Source organism: Chanos chanos, chromosome 3 (genome assembly GCF_902362185.1).
Source record: "Chanos chanos chromosome 3, fChaCha1.1, whole genome shotgun sequence".
Lineage (NCBI taxonomy): Eukaryota > Metazoa > Chordata > Actinopteri > Gonorynchiformes > Chanidae > Chanos > Chanos chanos.
In genome coordinates, this window is record NC_044497.1 from 18,980,745 (window position 1) to 19,005,135 (window position 24,391).

Sequence of the window (24,391 nt, forward strand, 5' to 3'; positions counted from 1 at the left end):
TACTGTTGTGATTTAATTTCTCACAAATCCAGTTGCTTTAGGAAAATACAGTTCATTATTTTACTAATACCTTAAAATGAACGGATTTGCCGGTTCTTACAACTTTAACAAGTGAAGGCAACTCTTGTGCGAACATCATCTCAAAATTCTCAGCCACTTCAGCAAAGTGTAGGCAGTCATTGTTTGTCAGCGGGCAAATTGATGTTAGATAATAATGGATAATAACTGATATATTAGGATTTTGTTTTTACCCCTGTATGGAAAACTTTCCGAGCCATGACTCCAAAATCGCAGTGAGTTTTGTGTATTGTTATCAAACATCTTCCTTGTTAATTGCAACGCATGGGGATATGATAATGAACTTAAGATGATCAGCATAGGAAGGAAGACGCATTTGATCATGCTAGGTGGAGACATACCTGAATCTGTTTGAAGAAATTAGAGAGGGAATACCATATTCTGACTAAAGTTGAAGGAATTTGTTGAAAAAACACCTACCACACTGACAACGCTGTCTGAAGTAAAATCATTACACATGCAGTCAGTGCACATTTACATAGTTAGCAAGGTGAAAAAAAATGTGTTAAACCTTTTCTTTTTTAAATTGTAAATTAGGCCTAACATCTTTATACACTGGTGTACTGTCCTCAAATGTCACTTACTGAAATCTTCCAAAGAAGATGCAAGATCATTTGCATATTGTTTGTGACACACCTGTGAAGTGCCACTAGCTTAATCTCTTTCTTGAGTAAGATTTTTCATTCAGATTTGTCAGTTGACATAGGGTCTAATTTGATCAGTTCCTATTTTGCTAAACGGGATCCACGGTTGAAATATGTAAGTGAGAAACATCTGCAACATTCATGGAGTTATGTCATTACAAATTTGCTGGTTTTGAAAATATCTTAGTTTTATCATACAGGCAATATTTACAGTGCATTTTTGATACTTATTTCTTGATGGGTGTAATGGAGTGGTATGAACAAAGGAAGGCCACTTATGTATTTATCTATATAAGGCAGTGTTTTATTTATTTATCTTTTATATTTGATCATTTATTTTAAACTGGGTAACTTATTTCTATTTCTGAAAAAGGACTACTGTTGGAGGAAGTCTGACCCTTTTAATATAGTCAGTAAGGTCACACATTTTACGACTTAGATATATAACTTTGACCTTGAGTCCCCATGTGGGCTGGGTCGTCTTACTGCCCCCTCAAAGATACTACATTTAAATGAAGAGCATTTTACAATAGCCCAAGGCTATCTTTTCACATAGCTCCACACCTTGTTTGTGTGTCTTGTGCACAGGTCATTGGGGAGGATACCGACAACATAAACCCATTATCTCATCATTCTAACTGTTTACTTATCTATTTACAGTTATTATTCTGTTAGCACTTTGAAAATCAAGGAGGTGGTGAGTTTCCTTGAGTCATTAAGGTTGCTCTGCTAAGTCACAGTAACAAAGGTCAAGAAAGTTGTCAGGATATTGTTTGCAAGCTGAAGATTGTGAGAAGCCGTCCATAGGGTGCTAATATGATTGTTTTTAGAGTGATGGAAAGTGCTCCCCCTTCTTTAAGACCTATGGGTTAGACTAGCTTGATGCTCCACAACCTCTCACTATTTGTCCTTCTACTGCGTCCCTTAATTAACTGTCTGAAGTAGAAAATTCCATTCCAGGCTCGTCAGTGACTTAAGGGGTCCATTCTCAGCTGTCCATGTTGCTCTTGCATTCAGTGCTCTTCCCTCTGTGAGGTCATGAATCCGACCCAACAAATACACTGAACAATGACCAGGCTATTGTGGGGATGGGGGAGGTTTCTGCTTCTTGATTTAGTTGAACATATGGACTCACCTTAAACTGTCCTGTAATCCTTGGTTGTCTCTCACTGAGTGATCCATGTTGGCACTCCTCCATCAAGTACTCTCTCAGCCCTTTCAAATGCATGTATGCTCCCCTTGTAAGATGGAAGCAGAGGAAAATGATGCTTCATAATGTCTTTTGGTTTGCACTGCTATAAGATGTGTTAGAGGACTAAAATGGGGTAATGTTATGTCTGTATTTAGATTTTACAATTATTGAACATATTAAGTGATATTGTATCACTTTCTGGCCTTTTAACAAGCAGAGATGGTTGAATGTTGCTATTTGTATATTTTTGCTTAATGAAAACAGAGCCTAATGTCAATGTCTGTGTGACTTTTTGATTTATACTACAATTGTACAATTAAGTTATGAGATGATTCTCTTAAATTGTTTTTATGCAAAATGTTTAACACTAGTATGTTTCAGTTTATCTCTCAATGCTGTGACTACCTGACCAGCACACATACATACATGCACAGTGCCTGGATTGCAGTAGGAGTACATTTAAATGTGACTGCCCTTTTTCAGTTCAGGTGTTGGAGAAATAAGGTAAGAACATGGCTTTGATTGCTGTACTATACTGTAATTTCATATGTACTCTCATTGTTTTGAATTTCATTCCCAACGCTCTGAGAGTGCAGCATTGTACTTATATATACTTAAAATACCAGTGTATGCCATTATATTCACTGCCAGCTCATATTAATCTTTTAAAAAATGCCAGCCATGAATATCACAAGTTTTTTGACTGAAAGTGAATACCAGTCTCAGCTGAATTCTCCTCACATACTTCAGATTAAAAATTTATTTATGTAAGTATGTTTAAACCAATTATAGGTCCAAAATAGCAGTAGCAATGTCATGGAATCTCTATGTATCTCACAGAATCTCTAGATTTTGTGAGACACTATCTGTTCTTTCATCGTAAATGGATGTAGGCCTATGCATTTAACAAGTTTTGCTTGTCCCCACCTGGGCAATGTGAGGTAAAGCAGTACAATAATCTTCACGTTTCTTACAGTAGGAGCAAAACCTCATCTTTTTGGTACTGATTCCTAATGACAAGTTACCAAACTGGAAAAAAAAATATCAAATGAATCAGGTTGGCAGAGCCAAGGTTTCAGTTTACTTTTTATGCTGTACACTCTCTTGTGTTGTTTGATGCTTATTCCTCATGACCTCTCATAGACTGAGGTTAAGCCCAATGCTTTCAATTACCTTAGTCTAAAATACAGCAGAAAAAAGGAGAAATTGAGTTTTTGCTGTGGTTTTGCAATCTTTCTGAACACAAACTATTTCTAATATGTGCATTCTTGTGGATTTGTTACAGTAGTGGATGCATTAATTATGTTGTGTCAGCATGACAAAATTGCAGTGTTTTAAACTCTCCATCACTGGATATTTTTTTGTAATACAGGACCATATCTCCACATGCTAGAACAGTGTATTGCATTGTTTTTGTATACTGCCCAAAACATAATTTTTCTTTTTTCCCTTTTATTAATCTCTGGGAATGCACCAGGGCTGTGAGTACTACTCCACAAGGGGTTTTGATAAAGTGTTTCACAAGAAATTTAAATCAACTAAACCTTATGGTTTGCTCTAACATTAATCAGCCTCAGTTTATAAAACAATCAAAACATCTGCTTATCACACTGTGATGAATAGTGAAAAAAGATGAAAAAGTAAAGATGAAAATTGCAAGCAACTTTGAGAGTGCTCACTAACACTCAGTACTGCTGTGTCTAGCATAATTACTTTGTAGTAATCTGTGTAGCTCAGTGTAACAGTTAATTATTAATGTTTGTCTTACTGGCAAACCATATAAACAACATTTTAGCACTACTGTAACACTAGTGATAGATGCCTAAAGTTGCATCCAAAGTGGAATTTTTGAATATTTGTTCTTAAACGCGATACCAGAATTTCCATGTGAGCTGACAAAATTAATTTAATAAAAAGTTATGAAAATATTTAGAATGTGCCTGTATAAGAGTAATAGTATTATTATCAGTTAGATAAGTTAGCTCTTCTAAAAAAAATAGGGCCAAATCAAGTGTGAAATAATGTTTGATGTTTGCATTTGCTTAATAATAGAGGAAGTCTGCAGCCATCCCTTTGTCATGTCTTGTTTACGCAACGTTGTTTCCTTCGGCTTTGTCCTTGAGTACAAAGATAACCCTGTGAAATTCCTCCTGCCTGCCTAGCTCTGATTGAGGAGAACAGCTATAGTGGTGTGGTACGCTGAGATCTAGGTTCAGACAGGTGGTCCATCTGTAAAGGTCTCCTACAAATAATGGCATCCTGTCACTTAAAAATTCTGGCACCCTTTTAAGACCTATAGACTACTTAAGTTACATTGCCAATTGGGGTAGAACATTGCTGTCGTCATTCCATGTGTCATAAATATTATTAGCTTTCTTGGTCAGACCTGTTCCCCTGTAAAGGAAACACTTTTTGAAGACATTAAGGGGTGATTTTTACCACCCCCAGTGAGTTAATTAACAGGCTCTCAAAGGGTGTGGTAATATCTGAATAATAATAATAATAATAATAATAATAATAATAATGTGGCAAAATAGTTCTGATGTAAAATGCATGCAATATACACTTTTTTATTCTTTGAGGTTTACAGTTCAATCTTGAGAGCACTAATTAGAAGGCTGGTGTTTAAAGGTGCTGATTTACTCTAATGACCAAATGAAAAGTCACTGTCAGAAGTAAGGTAAGACAAGACTGCAAGACTGATATCTCTTTAAAACTTCCCTCGAGACATTTTTCTTTCACAGAACTTTACTAAAGCCTTTTGCGTAAAAACCCTGTCTGGTGCAATGCAGACAAATGTCTTAATTTAGGCCTTGTGGTATGGTTTATAGTTGCCACATTGTTGGTCCTATATGAGCCCTCCCCATTCTCAGCTGTTCAGCCAAGACTCCTCCTCTTTTCAGCTTTGTCATGCTGGCATCCTCATCACCTTGAGCAACACTGTTCAGTATTTCAGATACTCCTCTTTGCATCTCTTTTGAAACACCTGAGTTTCTACACTAAAAACATTTGCTTCTCGCAACTTATTGAAAACTGGTACAACCTGACACGAAGATGAGAAATGTGTTTTTGTGTTTCAGATGTATGTAGTTGAGAAGACTAAGGCCCGGTGAGTATCACTTTATAAGGCTGAGATGATAAATGATCAGCTGTGTATGTGTGTTTTTTCTGCATTCTCGTATGAGTCTTGCTATAACTCTTTATAACAGATCTAGCTTGGTCTAAGAGATGCTGAACACCATGAATGACTATTCTTTATAGCTGTACTACTGTATTATATAGCAAATTTAGTAAGTTTATTTGTGCCCTATGAGATTAAAGAGGCATAGCAATATTTGAGGTAATTATGCATTCTGTAACAGTACATGGATAGAGTAAGCTCTCTCAGGCCAGGGCAGAGTATTTTTGTTTTTAATATTGATGATTCCTTGAGTAAATCTGTGGATGCACATTGCACAAATTCATTGCTCTTTTTTAAACTGATTGCAGCCACTTAGGCACCTGTGTTGTGGCTTGTTAGGGGGTACTGTTTTTGAATGCCTGTAGTATAAAGCATACTTTTATGCTGGGTGGTGTGGACTTACATGAACACTGAAATAGTGTTTAATAGGGCTGGGCGATATGGCCAAAAATGTGATCATGATGTTTTTTTTTCCATATTGATCAATATTTCTGTTTATAACGATATATAATTTGATGATGCTGCCAGTTTGAATAGTATCCTGATGATGACTGAAGCCTGAAGAAACCAGAGGGTTCTTTAGTTAAACTTTAGAATGATGTTTATTCACAAAAATAGAATAACATAATGTAAATGTGTGTGTGTAAACATGCTTTATCTGCTTTAACAAAACAGTACAAGTTAGCTTGCCTGGTAACTTATTAAAATAATGTAAATAAAACTAAAACCTGCGACTGATGACATATTTTGCAGACCGTCTTAATCTGCGCTTTGTCACTTTTAAGATATTCAAACCACTTCCATAAAACTGACGTCGTGCTACCTTTTTTGTCAACAATTTCCTCAGCTTTGGAGGATAACGCGAGTTCACTTTCACCATCACTTTTGTGCCCCTCATGGGTTCCACTCATTTTTTTCCTTGTTTCCAGAACTTTCTTCACCGCCGATACGGTAGCTCAAATAATGCTTTGCAGTAGGAAATGGGCGTGTACTTTGACGTGCAAACCAAAAACTGTAGATACTGGCTGTTGCGCTTATTTCTGCTGTGTGATAGGCTGTTAGATCTATCCATATGGAGTAAAAATGTCCAAAGCTTATCAGCGTTATCGACACAAATTTTATCGCGATCCTATTTCGAGATTGTTTTATTGCCCAGTCATAGTGTTTATATATTTCCACAATGCTGACTGTATAAGCAGAAGTTGTTACTTATTTTATATTGACATATGTCAGTGAATAAAGTCAGATTTTAGTAGTTCAGCAGACTGTAAAGCCTGGAAAAATGTTTTGATTGTTAAAGGAATTTTTATTACTGCTTCATCAATTTACAAACATAGCTAATTCATTCTTTGTCAGGCTGAAATATGCTTAGTTAGGTTGTTGGGCTGAAGTGTGCTCAGTATCATTACAATAGGATGTACTAAAAGTATGAAAGTCAGTACTGAATAATTCACCTCAATGAAGAAATTGTAGCTGGTTTTTTTTGTGGTTAATGCATTTATTAGTGCTTTATTAATTAGCAGTATATTTAATTCTTTTTCAAACAAATATTTTAGATTCTGTTTTTCTAATAAAATATAATCTTATCTGTGTTCTGCTTTATAGGTTATTAAAAATGATATAATAATAATGCAAGTTTATTTATAGCCCAGTATCACTTTTTATAGTCTCAAAGGGCATTACATGTCCACAACAAAGTTAAATTAAAATTATATTATCCGTAAGTTAAAGAAAATAGGAAGGTCTTTAGTTTAGTTTTAAAGGTAATAAGAGTTTGCCTCCTTAATTTTTGTAAGAAGACCATTCCAGAGGAAGGGAGAGTGGTAGGAAAAGGCTCAGTAGCCAGCGGACTTCTTTTTAACTCTTGGAATTACTAATAATCCAGAATCTTGAGAGTGCAGGGTGCAAGCAGGGTTATAGGTTGTAATTAAGTCAGATAGGTAGGCCGGCACAAGCCCATGTGGAATTTATATGTCAATAAGAGGACTTTAAAATCTGCCCTTGCATGAATTTGGAGCCAGTGAAGGGAAGCCAGCACAGGTGTAACGTGGTCAAACTTCCTTGTTCTTAACAAAAACCTTGGTTTGGACCTCGGTCCGGACTTTCAGGTGTGAAAACGTCCTTAGTCTTTAGCTTTGTGTTACAAAGTCTTTAGCCAGTGCAGCTGCTGAAAGGCCTGATATAAGAAAATGTTTAAACTGTTGATACCAGAAGTACACAGAATTTCACCACAAACAAGATTACTCAGCTGGAAAACTATTCTAAACTTGCAGTCAAAACTCGGGATTGTTCAATGGGTGAAGAGAAATGGAATGCCCTTGCACTTTAAATGTGACCAATTCTACATCAGTTTCCTTCAAGGAATAAACTAGAGAGTAGAGTGATACAATACACCAACGTTCAGACGTGCACTTAGGGGGAATTTCATTGAGGACAGTCAAATTGTCAACACCACAGCATAAATTAAGATTGCTAGCTAGCAAATAAATGGTAATGACTTCAATACTAATCAGTGCCATCACCTAACTGCTCTTTTAATGCATGTAAAGAATGGAAGGATGCAAGAACACGAGATTGTTAAAACAAGAAGCGAGGGAAGGTTCATTTGCATGTTCACTTTATTTTACAGAACTACCGACAAGGGAACTAGAGAAGCACAAAACCACTGCATACAAGCTTTTCATACTGATCCAAGAATGAGCTTCACTCTTCATCATGCCCTTTCTGCAAGGTGGAGAGATGGGAAGAGAAAGAGGACAGAAAGTTAATGTTGATATTAGTTTAATTTCTCAAAGTTAGGTAATAGCATTAATAGACCACATTGCAGGAGCATGGGTAATGACTGTCTATTTGATAAGAGCTCAACATAATGTTAATAAGCCTTTGTCCTGTTTACCTCAGCAAGACTGACAATTAGGTGAATGTTTATCTTAATTTTGGTTGAAGTACATAATTTAGTCTCCAAAAAGCAAGTTTATGACACTTAAAAAATTTTTGTGGGATAAGGATCTTTGGAGTACGTAATTATACACTCACTGGGAGCCACTTCAGTCTAGGCATTTTTTCATGTTTTGCATCAGCAAGCAGCCTAATGCACTTGGACAATGATACCTGTAGCTGTAACTAACAGGCACCTGAGCAGCTGTGGCCACTGACAGACAGTCAGAAAGAGAGGGAACATGGACACACACTAGCCCAAGGAAACATTGCCCGTTCTTCTGAACCACAATATTGGGACTGCAGAGCCAAGGCACTGCAACTTTTTTTGTTTTTTTTAATATAATACTAATGATAGCACAGTCTAGAAAGTTTCTGTAAGCAAAATTGCAGTGTTAATGGGAAGAGAAGTATGCATGAGGAAGAAACGTTGTTAGATTTCACTGATTCAAACAAATACAGTTGCAAATACAGTGTCAGTCAGTGTCACCTGAAAATGTCAAACTCATTTTACAAACACATCTCTCTCATTTTAAAACTTTACTTTTGCTATCTGGTTTGTTGCACTATTGCTCTGTTTAATCAAATCAGTTCTGGGATTTGTGGAATCAGAAAGCGTATCTGGTGAACAATTATGTGAAAAAAAGCTGTATCGCTCCTTTTTTTCTGTTTCTATTAAATGAGTCTGATACTTAACATTAAATCCATTCTTAAGAGCCCCAGTACTCAGTATTTGAAGTATGCCATTTCAAACATGTGGTATTACCAGACAGCGAAGTATGTTTGTGAAAGAAATACTGCTTGGAAAGGTCAGCAGTTTGCTTATATGCAATAATTAGGCTAGCTGGAACTCTCCTATTGTCTGAGCTGACCTATGAAAATGTATGACTGATTGATTTGGGCTGCCTCTGTCGCATGGCACTCACCTTGGAACCAGCGTCACGACTCTTAGCCCTCAACTTGTTGACCTGAGACTCAGCAATATCAGCTCTCTCTTCTGCCTCATCTAGTTCATGCTGCAGCTTACGGAACTTGGTCAGGTTGGCATTAGCCTGTTCCTCCTGAAAGACAGTGTGAGGCACATATCTGATTAAAAACTTTTCAGATACATTAGATTGTACTATGAGGAAAATATGAAAGTTTGACTTACAGCCTCCTCTGCAGTTCTCTTGTAGGACTTGACTTTCAACTGTAGTTTGTCAACGAGATCCTGCAGACGGGCCAGATTCTTACGGTCCTCCTCAGTCTGCAAATTATATGAGTGAGGTTTTTCTTTTCTACACTGGTGTCATTTTTTTTATTGAAACTCTGTAACAACTGAATTGTTTTTGGGCAAGAAATTGACCTGATAGGTGAGCTCCTTAATGCGTCTCTCGTATTTACGAATTCCTTTCACAGAATCAGCGCTCTTCCTTTGTTCCATCTCCACCTCAGCCTCCAGCTCTCTCACCTATTACAAATATTATAATTCAAAACAACGTTCTTTTGTTGTACATTACGAATATTGCTTTAGAAAGAATAAATCATTTGTGAATTGAAGTTGTATAAACTTACCCTGGCCTCCAGCTTCTGGACCTGCTTCTTGCCACCTTTCATGGCGATTTGTTCAGCTTCATCCAGACGGTGCTGCAGGTCCTTGATGGTCTGCTCCATGTTCTTCTTCATACGTTCCAGGTGAGCACTGGTGTCCTGCTCTTTCTTCAGCTCCTCAGCCATCATGGCAGCATCAGTGATGGCCTTCTTAGCTTTTTCCTCAGCATTTCTGCATTCTTGTACTGCCTCCTCCACCTCAGTCTGAAGCTGGGATGTGTCAGCCTCCAGCTTCTTCTTCTGGTTCAGCAAGCTGGTGTTCTGTACACGAATAAAAATGCTTTCCCTTATAGATTTTCACGTTGGAGAATCATTCCTTATGCACTAATAAGAAAATGAGGAAGAAAAGTTTCACCTGAGAGTGCAGAAGCTGAACCCTCTCGCTGACGTCCAGCAGCTCTTGCTCAGCCAGTTTGCGGCCTCTCTCAGTCTGCTCTACCAGGGACCTCAGCTCATCCAATTCTGCCTGCAGCAGATTGTTACGTCTCTCCACAATAGCAATGTTCTCTTTCAGATCATCATTAGCACGAAGAGCGTCGTCAAGCTGCAGTTGAGCATCCTACAAAAGAAGGATTTTATGAAGTAAAGGTGTAATTTCATTTTATGAGGTGACTCAGCTTTACATTCATTTTGACATAACTTTAGCTCACGGTACCTTCAGATGTCCGTGGAGACCCTTGAGTTGCTTTTGAGCCTCTGCTGCTTGCCTGTTGGCCTGGCTGAGTTGGATCTCCATCTCATTGAGGTCTCCCTCCATTTTCTTTTTCAGCCTAAGGGCCTCATTCCTGCTGCGAGTCTCTGCCTCCAGGGAGCTCTGCAAGGTGTCCACCATTCTCTGCTGGTTCCTCTTGGCCTGCTCCATTTCCTCATCTTTCTCAGCCAGTTTACGCTCAATATCAGCCTTGACCTGATTGAACTCTAACTGAGCTCTCAGGATCTTTCCTTCTTCATGCTCTAGGGAGGCCTTGATTGCAGAAAGAAATGCCATTCAGTGCTCGTGGAAACCAAATGATGACACTAGTACAAAATGGCAGATGTGTTTTTTCTGTCCGTATAAATGCAGTACTCAGTAATTCAGCGCTAAATATAGAGATATCTAATGTATAAATAATAATGTGTCGTGTGTTTGGACAGTGTTTTGAATGAATATGCAATACATTCCCTAATAATTTGCTTTCAGAGTCACATCTAGTTAAAAGAATGTGATATTGTAAATTAAGAGACTCCAACAGTTCTTTTCCTGACCTACAGGAGGGATAACAAACTATTTAGGACTGGAATATTAGTATACCTCTGCTTCCTCCAGGGCCGCTTGGATCTCAGACTTTTCCTGCTCCAGTTGTTTACGGATTTTCTCCAACTCGTGGATACTCTTTCCACTCTCGCCAAGTTGCTCCGTTAGGTCAGAAATTTCCTCTGTTGGAAAAAAATGTTGTTGAATATGTGTAGAGGACAGAGACATGACTACTGCTTTGAATTCCTCCAAAAGAAAGATGAACATAACCTTGGAGGTTCTTGTTTTCCCTTTTCATGGTCTCTAGGTGATCGAGAGACTCCTCATAGGAGTTCTTCAGTTTGAAGAGCTCAGTGCTGAGTGATCTGGCCTCTTTCTGGGAACTCTCCAGCTCACTTTGCGATTCCTCATATTTCTGTTTCCACTCAGCCAGGACCTGTCAGAATCACACCAGCAAATACATTTTCTGTCTTGGTCCTTTTAAAAAGCATTTTAATTACCATGGGAAGTTGGTATGGCATGATGAAATGAATAGGGAATATAAAATGTGCTAAAAACATGCGAAAGAATGTTTCATATCATAACCACTGTGAGGCTGATTTTGTTGCCGACATGTTACGGGAGACAAACTGTACTTTGTCAAAGTTTCTTTGCTTCTTGTCCAGAGCAGCAGCAGCTGCATTGGCTCTTTCAACATCAACCATGAGATCTTCAATTTCATTCTGAAGCCTGTGTTTAGTTTTCTCCAGAGAGGCACATTTGGCATTAACAGCTTCCACAGCTTCCTCTGCATCTTGTAGGCGCTGAGCCAGCTTCTTCCTATAGAAAAAATTATTACAAAACAAATTTGAAAAGGGCTTTGGAAAGGAGTTTTTGCTGTAGCCAGTATTTAAAATATAGAGATCTGTTTAGATACATTGAGGAGATTAATTTCCTCAGGTAAGTAAAATACTTACTTTGCCTCCTCCAGCTCTTCAGTCCTCTGGATGGCATCAGTTTCATACTTGGTTCTCCACTGAGCCACCTCAGAGTTGGCTTTAGACAGACTGCGCTGCAGTTCAGCTTTGGCCTCCTGCTCCTCTTCAAACTGTTCTCTCAGCAAGTCAGCATCATGACGAGCAGACTGCACTGCATGGGCCAATGCATTCTTAGCCTGTACAAAGAAATTATTGCACATACTTAGTGTATGTAATTAATTGTATGGTTTTTGGAGGAGAATGAACATGTTCTAGAGGTACCTTGACTTCCTCTTCCAGTTGTCTCTTTAGATCCTCAATCTGCTGAGTGTAGGACTGCTTGCCTCTGGTCAGTTGAGACACTAAAGAGTCCTTCTCCTCAAGCTGCCGTGCCAGCTCACCTTTATTGTTACAATAAACATCAGTTTGATCAGTACCTCTCAAAGAACCTCACATTGTGCAATATGTACGTGTAGGAACACATACCATTCTCAGTTTGCAGCTTGGCTTTTTGCATTGTAAAATCATTGATGCTACGCTGTCCTTCCTCAAATTTTGTCCTGTATTCAGTCATTTGATCCTCAAGAGTTCTACACATTTTCTCCAGGTTGGCCTAAAACAGTAATAGCCATCAGACATCTCACAATTGTGACAAAACAACAAGTGAAGATGAATTGTTCACTCTTACCTTGGCCTTGACGATCTGCTCCATATTGGAGACCACATCGTCCAACTCCAATCTCAGTTCACTCTTTTCCTTCTCAAGCTTCTGCTTGACTCTCTGGAGACTGTCAATCTGCTCTCCCAGGTCAGCCACACTGTCAGCATGTTTCTTCCTCAGTGTAGCAGCAGTGGCCTCATGCTGCAGAGTGGACTCCTCAAGGTCTCTGCGAAGTTTCTGGAATTCGGCCTCCCTCTTCTTATTCATCTCAATCTGGGCAGCGGTGGCACCGCCAGCCTCCTCCAGCCTCTCACTGATTTCCTCCAGTTCTCTGGCCAAATCTGCCCTCTGTTTCTCCACTTTGGCACGGGCGGCTCTCTCAGCCTCCAGCTCTTCCTCCAGCTCCTCAATACGAGCCTAACAAGAGAACAATACAGTACAGCACTCATTGTTAGCTCTGCGCGGCAAATTTTCTGCAGAGATCCCCTTCTTGTAATCTTCACATTACCTGCAACTCCTTCAGTTTCTTCTGGAGTTGAGCTCCCATTGCCTGCTCATCCTCAATCTTGCTGTTTAACTGACTGATTTCAAAGTCTTTCCTATGATAAAAAAAAAAAAAATCTTTGTAAGTATATGTTACAAGCATTGACTTAATTATTATTTCCTCTGAACTTTCTTTTACTTTTTCAGCCGTTCCTCTAGTTGCTGCTTGTCATTCTCCAGGTCCATCACACTCTCTTGGGTCAACTTTAAGTCTCCCTCAAGCTTCCTTTTTGCTCTCTCAAGATCCATGCGGATCTTCTTTTCTTGTTCCAGTGATCCCTCAAGCTGGAAAAGAAGGTGTGAATGAGAATGTTCACTTCACTTCACTGAAGTTTTTACTTTGTGTTGTCTTTATTAAAATTAAACATATGATCGATGCAAGATTTGAAAATTATGGTCTAGACACTAACATCATCAACTTGCTGTTCCAGTTTGGCTTTGGCCTTGGTCAGCGTATTGACTTTGTCCTCCTCACTCTGGAGGTCATCCAGAGTTTGCTGATGGGCCTCCTGGAGAGCTTTCTTCTCCTTTGTGAGCTTGGCGATGATCTCATCCAAAGCTGCCATCTCTTCAGTCAGGTTTTTAACCTTTGAGGAAAGAACCAATGTAAGCGACATAGCAATAATAATGTCTTCAGTACAGTTTTAACATGATAATACTAAAGGCTAACCTTGTTCTCAGTGGCATGTTTCTCCTTCTCCACTTTGGCCAGAGTTAGCTCCAGATCATCAATGTCCTTTTTGAGCTCGGAGCATTCATCCTCCAGCTTCCTCTTCTTAGCAGTCAGTTCTGCGTTCATCTCCTCCTCATCCTCCAGTCGCTCATTCAGCTCTTTACATTTGGCTTCAAGTTGGATCTTATTCTTGATTAGACCCTCACATCGCTCTTCAGCATCTGAGAGATTATCCTGCTCCTGTTTTTGTTAACATGCACCAGAAAAAAGGGAGAGTTTTTGCTCTTCATTTGTATCTTTGTAATCATTTGTCTTTTAAATTTGTTTTTACCTAAGAACTTACAGCCTGAACTTGAAGCTGCAGGTCATTTTTCTCTTGGAGAAGGGTGACCATTTTCTCTTCCAGCTCCTTTCGTCGGGCTTCAGATTTTGCATAAGCCTCTTTTAACTTCAAGAATTCCTCCTTCATGTTGGCCATCTCCTTCTCAGCCTCAGCAGACCTCAACAGTGGTTTGATCTTGAAGTAGAGCTTCATCCAGGGCCAATTCTTGACCCCCATGAAAGCACGGATGTTCCACTGGATGACAAGCAAGGAATCCCTTTGATGAAAACGTAGAATATTTTATTGAAGTTTGTTGGTGCTAGTAATAAAAAGAAAAGAAGTTTTATAAATATTTAGACCGTGAAGCTTACCTGCGTTCCACAATCTTCTGGAATTCAATTCTTGAGAGCAAACCACGGGCCCTGGCCTGAATTCCAGTAATGATCAGAGCAAGACGGTCATCTCGCATCTCCTCAAGCGTACCCAGGAGACCAGCCTTGAAGAACACCTTTTGAAATTACATGAGACTATATCAGATGAATGAGTGTTTATACCCAGTTCCGCCTTGGCTTATACTGGCAATACATTTATACACTTCAGCTGTGAAACTTATATTTATATCAACAGCAGACTCTCAGCTAAAACACAATACCTTGGTGTGTCCAAATTTGTACTGATTGTGGTCAATGTCCAGGGAGCCAAGTAGTTTTTCCGCTCCTTTTCTGCTGTCAATGAATTGACCTTCTGGGATAGCAGCAGGATTCAGGATACGATATCTGTAAATGATCAGACAGCCTCTCACCGATGTTGTTGAAAGCGGTAGATCCTGGGTTTATCAGGACTTTTTCACTCTTTTTGCCATTTTGGATCCTTTTCTCCTGATTTATATATGGAAATGGAAATGTCATACATTATTTTTGGCATTTTTACCTCTGTTTGAAGTCACCATACAGAATCCTGTTGGGGAAGCCCTTTCTGCAGATCCTGATGCCTTCCAGTACACCGTTACAGCGCAGCTGATGCATGACAAGAGGATTCTCCATGGCCCCAGGAGTCTTTGTTTCATTGGGGATGATGCATCGCACAAAGTGTGGGTGAGTTGACCTCAAGTTGGTCATCAGCTTGTTCAGGTTCTCCTGTGAGCACAAACCATTTTATAAAAGAATGAATTAAGCAGTGTAATATGCTTTTGATAAGACAGAACATTTCACAACATTTGTGATACACTGAAGCACTTTACTTCAGAGATATGTCTTTGTATATGTTTTATCGTATGCATGTGCACACCATGTATTGAGTACTGGCTCTTCAGATAGACTTGTAAATTTGGTGCTGCCTTACCCTGTGGAGAGCAGAGACAGTCTGGAAAGAGGATCCTTTCTTCTTTTTTTCTTTACCCTTTCCACCAGTACCTTCTTGGGTTGCACCAAGAAACAAAAAAGAACCCTATTTATAGCTATAGCTATAGTTATAGCTATGCTTTACTTAACAGTGCCATTTTGAAAGTCATTTTTTATTATTTTAAATGAAGTTTAATCTTTTACTTGTAGTTCATGTATTAGATCATTTAGAACACAAGCACAGGGTATGCTCAAACTGAACACATTAGAGTGATATCTTCATTTCTTGTTCATTTGAAAATGTACAAGAAATGTTAACATTGAAAATAACCATTTAGAAACTGAGTTGTTTTCTCAAAAGACGTGAATCATACAATATCTACAGCAGTATTTTTTAAATCCAACTCTAGAGCCTCATTAAATAGGACATTTTCATCACAGCTCAGTGCTAGCATTACATATTTAGCTAATTAGGACAGTAAATAGCGGGCAAATCTAGAATGCAAGTGATGGGTTTGAACAAAGAATTCATCTCCAGGGCTAGTAAACATTGATCTATGGTATGTCAATGATAATGCTAGTAATATTTAAATATCTTCACAAATCAAACTTGTTCATACCAGAATCTGCACCAGCATAGTTTGCAAAAAGGTTGGCCAGCAGTTTCATTGTGGATTTCTGATAAAGCCCGACAACGGTCTCATTAAGGGGATCCTTGTTTTTCACCAGCCAGTTATTGATGTTGTAGTCAACAGTGCCAGCATAGTGAACTAGGGAGAAATGGGCCTCTGGTTTTCCTTTGACAATCCTGGGCTTCTGGAAGTTGTTTGATTTTCCCAAGTGGTTGTCATAAAGCTTGGCTTTGAATGTAGTGTCACTGGCCTTGGGGAACATGCACTCCTCTTCAAGGATGGACATAATACCCATGGGCTACCAAAAACACACAAACACACACACACACACAGGGAGAATAGATTTAGGTTAGAATATACACCATGATTCTTACCACATTTTTTTCTGTAAAAAAAAAACATTTGTTTGACTACTTTGTAGACCATTTTACATTAGTTTTATGTTATATACTCACCTTTTCAATCAAGTCAATACAAGCCTGCAGGTCCATACCAAAGTCAATGAACTCCCACTCAATTCCTTCCTTCTTGTACTCCTCTTGCTCCAGCACAAACATGTGGTGGTTGAAGAACTGCTGCAACTTCTCATTAGTGAAGTTGATGCACAGTTGCTCAAAGGTGTTGAACTGCATCAGATAATTGGAAGGGAGTGTGCAATTATTGTAATAAATACTTAACAAAAGACTTTACCTAGTGCCCCAAGGGTTAGTCAGTTTTATCAAAAACCTACATCAAAGATCTCAAAACCAGCAATGTCCAGCACACCAATGAAGTACTGGCGAGGCTGTTTTGTGTCCAGAGATTGGTTGATTCTCACGACCATCCAGAGGAACATCTTCTCATACACTGACTTGGACAGTGCGCCAATAGCATAGTAGACCTGATGGAGAGTCAATAGAAAATTGTTTAGTCTGAAACAAAAAAAAAAGTAAAAAAAAAAAAAAAACGCTTTGTACTACCTTTGTTATCGATGTCATGAAAACATGTCAAATTTCACGTTTGGAAAATCATGGCACTAGATGCCTTAAGTCATGACATATTTGTCCGTGTACAGTGACACAAAAGCATATAATGTGACTACTCCACGTCCAAACCTCAGTTATTAGTCACCTTTATTTTAGAACCTTGTTGGTAGCATTTTGAAATGGCATTGGTAGTTAAGTTGAAAATGAAATTGCAGCCTTGAGCAGTTGAAGTTTAGAATTTCATGAGACCAGCTAGTTGTTACGCACTCATTTGAATAAGTAGTACAATATGTCTCACCTGCTGCACATTCTGTCCTTTGGTGACCCACTCATTGCCTACTTTGACCCTTGGATGACATAGAGCCTTGATGAGATCAGCAGAGTTTAGACCCATCAGATATGCTGATTTGTCAGCATCTGTAGTTAAAAAAAATGGAATTGCATCAGCAGTAATTTATCAGGGCATGTTTGGTGGATGTATACTAAGGAGCAATAAGTGTTGAAATTTTGTCGTCAACTTAATCTTTTTTTTTCGCTTTACTTTTACACTTTTCATTTCATTTTACACTGCCTGCATAGTCTTTAACTTTGCTACAACATTTGAACTTTTTCTATGTTCTTGATATTTTGCTTGAGTTAATGCTGACCCTCAGTGCCATCAGCCTCTGCCTGCTCCTCTCTCTGCTTCTGCTTGAACTTCATGTTCCCATAGTGCATGATGGCACCAGTCAGCTTGTAGATGCTGTTCTTCTCTTCTTGAGTGAATCCCAGCACATCAAATGCTTCCTGCATTGACAATTCAAGACTTTTTTTTGCTGATTCTTGCAGCCTAAATATTATTGTGTTAATCTGTTTGTGAAGTGATTGTTTCAAATATCTTGTCTAGGCCTGATATTGCTTGGTGTTTCATAATCATATTCAGTCAGGGTCATTTCTGAAGTACAGAAGCACCTAATTGTGGCCTGACTACAACTTCTTTAAAAATATCAAATCAGTAGAGCCATGTCTACCAACTCACATCAGTAGCCATCAGCTCATCACCGTCATTAATGGAGGCTACAGTGGTCTCTCCTTGGGAGATGTAGGCATAGTCATAGGGGTTGTTGGTGATTAGCAGCATCTCTGTAAGCAGAAAACAAAAGCTGTCATTCATTTTTTGTTGATCTTGTTGGTTTAACATCAATTCATAGCAAAAGTGTAAGTCATTCATTTTGTGTTGATCTAGGTGGTTTAATGTAATTTGGTAATGATACCCAGCAGCTCTGGTTTCTTCTGAGACAGAATCTGGTAAAAGATGTGGTAGTCTCTCTCAGCCTTAAGCTGATAAGTCACACGAGACTTCTCCAGTAGATCTGCAGGTTGAATCATCTCTCATCAGCATAATTTATCAGACAGTAGTGGCATATTTAGATTGTATGAAAGTAAATGTTGTATTAATGGGTCAAGAAATATCCTTACAGGTCTCAATATCAGCAGAGGCTAGCTTGCCACTGGCTGCAAAGTGAATTCGGATGAACTTGCCCTGTTTCAAAATTGCACTGTTAATGATGATAAAAAATGATCAAATTGCTCAAAAGACAGCTTTTTTGGGATATTTTGTAGCAATGCCCAAATCTAGTACTTACAAATCTGGAGGAGTTGTCATTCCTAATGGTCTTGGCATTACCGAAGGCCTCCAAAGCAGGGTTACACTGAATGATTTGATCTTCCAGAGTGCCCTAGACAGAAACACAGGCTGGATTAATGTTTTTTATTGAATGGACACACCAGTTTTGCATCAAAGACATACAAAGTTCTGTGATATTTAAAAAATGCTCTAAAAAAAGGCAAAAGTTTTTTATTTGTTGATTTGGAATGGTTGCCTTTGTAACCCACCTTTTTGTCATTTACATCTCTCTTGCTCCCTCCAGCGGCAATACTGGCAAAGTACTGAATGACTCTTTTGGTGTTCACAGTCTTCCCAGCACCGGATTCTCCACTGAGCAGAGCAGTTAAAAGTGTAGTGTTATTTTTTTTACTGAATCAGTGCAACATAAACAGTTTAAAAATACATAGATACAAGAGAATGTTCATAGATGCTTACGTGATCAGAATGGACTGATTTTCCCTGTCTGAATCAAAGAGAAACAATGCAGTTAGTTTGAGCTGAGCTGGAAAACATATGGGATTGCTTTCACTGTTTAGGGGATATTTGATATACATTTCGGTGACGTTATATTTTTTACTTTAGCTGATTCTTTTAACTACATGTAAAGTTGAACATGTGCTTCATACCTGCCAACATGTATTGGTAGGCATTGTCAGAGATGGAGAAGATGTGAGGAGGAGCTTCACTCCTCTTCTTGCCTCTGTAGGCAATGACAACTTCTTGGTTGTACACTGGCAGCCACTTATAGGGGTTGACAGTCACACAGAACAACCCAGAGTAGGTCTGCAGGAGGAAGGAGACATGGTCGATTTGGTTTTGTGTGTGTGTGTGTGTGTGTGTGTGTGTGTGTGTGTGTGTGCTATATGATTATAACCAGTCAGAGACAGGGGTTTGAACATACGTAGATCATCCAGGCTGCATAACGCTCTTTGAGGTTAAACAGCACAGCAGGCTCGTGCAGGAAGGTGAACATCGCCATGTCCTCGATTTTATCAAACTTTGGCGGGTTCTGAGGGTGGACATCAGCCTCCTTCACAGTTACTGTCTGTAGACATGAACAGTTGTTTTGTTTTGTTTTTTAATTTCTTGTACAATGCTGGCATAGTAATGAGACAATTTTGCTTCTATTTGATGTAGATCTACAGTTTTTTTTGTTTTTTTTTTAATTTTCATTTTTCCTTAGTGCATTTAAACATTAATGTAATACAATAATTTATTAATTTGAAATCTCTACCTTCCCCTGCTGAGTCTCTACAGTGACTTTGTCACCGTCTCTGCTGACAATGGAGGCCTTCACATATTCAACCTCAGGGTCTGGCACAAAGCATTCCTTTTTCATGTCAAAGGGGCGAGTCTGGGCCTCCAGACGCTCCTTGTCTGACTTTCGCAAGTAGGGGGCAGCCGCCCCAAACTCCTCCATGAGCGCATCACCCATCCTTTAAGTGGACTACAAAACAAACACACTTAACTGTTTCACGACACTTTCCATACAATATCAAACATTAAGTTACACTGCTCAACTTTGCTAAATTTTGGATATTTAATTATATTTGTTTCCCTGTTTAAGTATGATGCCAGAAGTGTATGTACTTACCTTTGGTAGTCTGAGCAGCCATAAAAAGTTAACTAGTTAAACTGTTTTACACTTAACTTTTTCCATCATCATTACCGTTAGGTCAAGTCTGGTGGTGCCAGGGTTTTTTTACTTGTTTTGTATCAAGATTTGCACAACAGTGAATTAAGGAGGCAAAGAAAACATCTATTTGTGGAATATTTCTTGGATTGTACCCACTTACCTTTTCTTGCTGTATTCCAAAATGAAATGTAATGTGCTAGTCCTAACAACAAAGAAAACATTTTAGACACCACATTTAATGTATCTCTTATAATGTATTGGCCATTTTTGGACTTTTTTTTTGATACCAAGTTTGACATGGACATGTTTCATCCTCCTTTAATTGGAACATTGTTTCTACAGCTTTGAGACATACAAATCGGAAACATACAAACTATGGCTTACCTTGAGGTGGTACAATGGCATATGATGTTTGCTGAGCCTCCCTCTGAATCTCTTTATATAGAGGGAGGACAGAGGCAGAATGTTTGGAATCGACAGGGCCATGACGTTGACTTGCTGTATTTGGTTGGGGCTGGTGGTGGTGTGTGTGGCTCTTTTTGGGTAGCAGAAATATGTATGTGGGGCAGTGGCAGAGCACCTGGAAAGCACTGTTTAAATTAGAGTTCAAAAACATGCTAAATCAAAATGGTGCTGTCAAGTGAGGATTTATAGCGTGCTGCTCTGCTCATTATTCATGTGTATTTGTTTTTGGGTATGCACCTCTTGTTTCTTTTTTTTTTTCATGTATAATCAGTGTATACATGATTCAGTAAGTTCATGTTCATATGCTAACTTATTGAATTGTTGATTCATGCTTGAATACTTTATTATTGAATATTTGATTCATTTACCATTTGAAAAAAAAATGACTTTCAGTCACTAAAACAACAAAGCCATATTGCGTATCACCTATATATGCAAAATAATTCAATTGATTAATGAACAATTCGCAAGACTTGAAAATTTGGAGTATACTGTAAACTGAAATCCTAGCAGTCAGTCGCTCCGTGTTTATTGCAGGTTTTATTTCTAAGTAATGCTGTTGTGTGTGGTTGCTTTGGCCACAGTTGTATTTATGTTGCTGTACTGATGAACATTACTGCATAAATCTATCTCTCTGAGGTCATTCATATATCTTCATATGTTTGGGTAATTACACATGGATTTGTGCCAACTGATAAGTCGCCTATGATTGATGGGTCTGTGTTTGACCCAGAGTGCAACTTTATCCTTGCCTGTCTTTGCTCTAAGGACAATAAACATTTTTCTCTGTCACCTGCTGCACATGATCTTTGTTGTCAGGACTGGTGTATATATCTGTGTCCCATGCAAGCTGTCCTCTCAATCAGGGACTGACACTCGATAGGAATTTCACAGGTTTATCTTTGTGCTCAAGGATAAAAGGAAGGAAACAATGCTGAATAAAAAAGATGCCGCTGAGGGTACTGTTGACCCCTCAGTAGACGTAAGTAAAGGTGATAATGGAGGACTTTGTGCCTGTGACCTTGTCATTTACCTCCAGACCACAATGAGAGACAGCTGCCACTCCTTGTCACAAGTGTACATCAGCAATGCTGCTCCTTTCAGTATCCAAGCTTCGTACTTTTTTTTCTCTGTATTTACTGAACTGATGTACCCTAAATGCCTTTTTAAAGCACCACCAGTCTCCAAATTATTTAATTTTAAAGTTATATAATAATATCATGTTGGCACAAACAAATAAGTTCTGCTTGTGTCCTTCATCCTTGTTGTAAATATAGGAGTGTACATTTGTTTTTAAACTAGCCTAACCCTAGTTTAAACATGCACAAATGTTATTAACATGTTTCCCATCAAATGTTTAAGCACGCTGAAAAACTTACAGTCACCTCCTTCATGAATAGACCAAGAAGATGATATTAATTGATGCTGGGCATGGGACTCTTTTTTCAAGAGGTCAAACTTGCAGTAATAGCTTTGGCTTCTATGTACTGTATGCATTAGAGTGTAATTGACAGTATGGCTTTGTAATTTGCTGGCATCTTGTCAGCTATCACTCAAGACCCTTTGTGTGTGTTACTATGCCTGCCTTGACCCCACAATCCCTCACTGCTCCCCACTCTCTCATCAAGATCCTTACTTAGCCTTAGCACTTGCATAGTCTATTCTAGGTTCTAGATTCTTTACAGGAGGCCCATTCTCAGCTGTCTCCTGTATGCGTGATACCAATATATAGGAGCAAGTATGGAAGAAACAGTAGTGGGCCACCTTATCGTTTGACCCCCTTAGAAACCTGATCCTCCTTTTGTTAAAGACAGCTCTATTATTAGGATGGTCTTGCATCTGTCATGACCAAACGCTTAGACAGGACTTGCCTCAGCTCCTCTCTGTGTCTGACCCTACTTCAATACACCCAGCCCCCCTTAGCAACAGTAAGGTGATTCTCAGACAGTGAACTGTCCATGACAAACTGTTGTTGTGAAGGAAGCCATTAAGAAGTAAACATTTATTGTAGTGCTTATTTACCAACCTAGATTCTTTTTGATAATCTGTTGATCTTTATGAAGTCTATAGAAGTTGCGTGTCATTGAGTATGTTCACCAGATGATTCACTGCAGTTTGCTGCACTGGCAGCAAATTTCTCTGCAGTAGTCATGATTGAAATCTATAAAACTACCACCACCCTCTTAGACTCAACAAGATCACAGTTGTTTCCCATCATTGTGGAAATGACCTATCAACACTGCACAGTGTGGTATTGCCTATGCTAGATAATGCCTTTGAAATATTTTGGACAGACAATATTTGACAATATTGTGAACAACAATATATCACCTAGCCCTAATTAGATGTAGTCAGAAAGACTTGTAGCTATTCATTTAAACACATCACAAATCTAAAAACAAGGAAATAAAAGCATGAATAACTTCACAGAGTCACTAAAAGTCACTTAAGTGTTATAATGTGCTAAATTTGATAGCCTGAAAACATGACTGGACTACCTTTTTGAAGTGGGTAAAAAAAAAATCCAAGAACCCAACAGCCATCTTAAATGCAAATTTGAGTGAGTCAAACAAGGAAAAATTACCAGAGGCAATGGGAATGCAATTAAAACGATTCGTATGAATGGCTACTAATCTGCCAGCATGGCAAGAAAGCCTGGGTTGGCGAAGGTGAGAACGTAGGGGGCATCGTTTAAATTAGTGGAGTGAGACCCCCGTCTCAACTATGTCTCTGTGATCATGAAAACTGAAGGAGCCAAAAAAAAATGACATTTAGTAGACCAAGATTTACTCAGTGGTTTGGCATAATAGCACCTTTCAGTACACCTACATGGCCATCTTGGTATATTAACTGAGGTTATTCACAGCAATAGCCATAGCAAAAGTAAAAACTTTTTTTTTCTCTTGTCGTAGAAATAAGAAGTTTTAATAGTCATACATCTTTAGGTCTCTCTGGAAGGTTGGCACATTAGACTAGGGCTAGAGATTGACACTGCAGAGAAACATTAGACCAACATATTTTTGTTTAATATGCCTCAGTATATTGAAATAGTGAATTTTCATGTATACACAGTAACTTGTATGTTTATCATTCGTACTGCCTGAAATGTTTTGGGCTGTTTTCAGTTGTAGATATGACAGTTTGCATCCATGCGACTCCTTTAAATTCACAGTTACTTTTGTCTTTCTCAGTGAGTACTTTAACATAACCCTACAGGGTAATAATTTAGGAGAAGCAAGATGAAGGACATAAAGTGGATTGACCTTTTTAAACACAGTGCTTTACCATACATGAATGATATTTTTGGTTAGATGGACATCTGGGCAGAAAATCACTTTGTTGCTAATTTGGCTGTTTGATTACAAGTAAGTCTTTGTCAGAATATGTGGTCTTGACATGAAAGAATCCCCTAGGGGTGTGATAAGATTAAGGGGGAGAAAAGAAACATTAATGTGTATAAACGAAAGGACCCTCTCAGTGTGAATGCTGGCATTATAATACCCATTTAGACAGTGGTAGCTATATATCAGTAGCGTGAAAGGCAACAACCACCAGTTTGTATAACTGGTTTAAAGAACTTTTCAGAAAGGCCCATGTTAGGATCTCAAATTTTTATCACTGCCTCTCCGTGACAGGGGTGTAATGAAGAAGAATTGTAAAACAAAAATCAAAAAAGTAAGATTGAGATGAATGT

The 24,391-nt window shown here is 38.6% G+C and overlaps 1 protein-coding gene across 5 annotated transcripts; it reads right to left on the bottom strand.

Annotated features, from left to right (window-relative positions):
- Window positions 1–7,798: 7,798 nt before the first annotated feature.
- LOC115806476 (myosin-7-like) lies at window positions 7,799–20,031 on the bottom strand. Of its 5 annotated transcripts, none has more exons than XM_030767192.1 (37): window positions 19,831–20,031; window positions 19,498–19,641; window positions 19,223–19,379; window positions 19,032–19,059; window positions 18,824–18,926; window positions 18,574–18,666; window positions 18,407–18,470; window positions 18,202–18,300; window positions 17,967–18,070; window positions 17,596–17,734; window positions 17,247–17,365; window positions 16,714–16,863; window positions 16,439–16,609; window positions 15,975–16,281; window positions 15,353–15,435; window positions 14,942–15,147; window positions 14,664–14,787; window positions 14,383–14,519; window positions 14,033–14,288; window positions 13,687–13,929; window positions 13,427–13,603; window positions 13,156–13,301; window positions 12,982–13,072; window positions 12,501–12,890; window positions 12,299–12,425; window positions 12,095–12,213; window positions 11,813–12,009; window positions 11,492–11,675; window positions 11,127–11,292; window positions 10,914–11,038; window positions 10,278–10,586; window positions 9,978–10,181; window positions 9,587–9,883; window positions 9,378–9,482; window positions 9,183–9,278; window positions 8,959–9,093; window positions 7,799–7,819 (listed from the first exon to the last, which is right to left on the bottom strand). In XM_030767192.1, exons 1-37 carry the CDS (start codon window positions 20,029–20,031, stop codon window positions 7,799–7,801), a joined length of 5,817 nt encoding a protein of 1,938 aa, XP_030623052.1. The 5 variants fall into 5 exon arrangements, with proteins under 5 accessions (XP_030623052.1, XP_030623056.1, XP_030623055.1 ...); XM_030767196.1 differs by having other exon boundaries at window positions 15,353–15,423; window positions 15,972–16,281; XM_030767195.1 differs by having other exon boundaries at window positions 15,353–15,426; window positions 15,972–16,281.
- Between the last annotated feature and the right edge of the window lie 4,360 nt (window positions 20,032–24,391).

What these genes read in the sequence shown, in the direction of transcription:
- LOC115806476 (XM_030767190.1), bottom strand. Translation starts at nt 20,031, where the DNA reads ATGGGTGATGCGCTCATGGAGGAGTTTGGGGCGGCTGCCCCCTACTTG. An exon ending in CTACCAATACATGTTGGCAG is followed by an intron (nt 19,060 to 19,222) that starts GTATGAAGCACA and finishes TCTTTGATTCAG; the next exon opens with ACAGGGAAAATCAGTCCATT. An exon ending in CTAGAGGAACGGCTGAAAAA is followed by an intron (nt 13,073 to 13,155) that starts GTAAAAGAAAGT and finishes TTTTTATCATAG; the next exon opens with GAAAGACTTTGAAATCAGTC.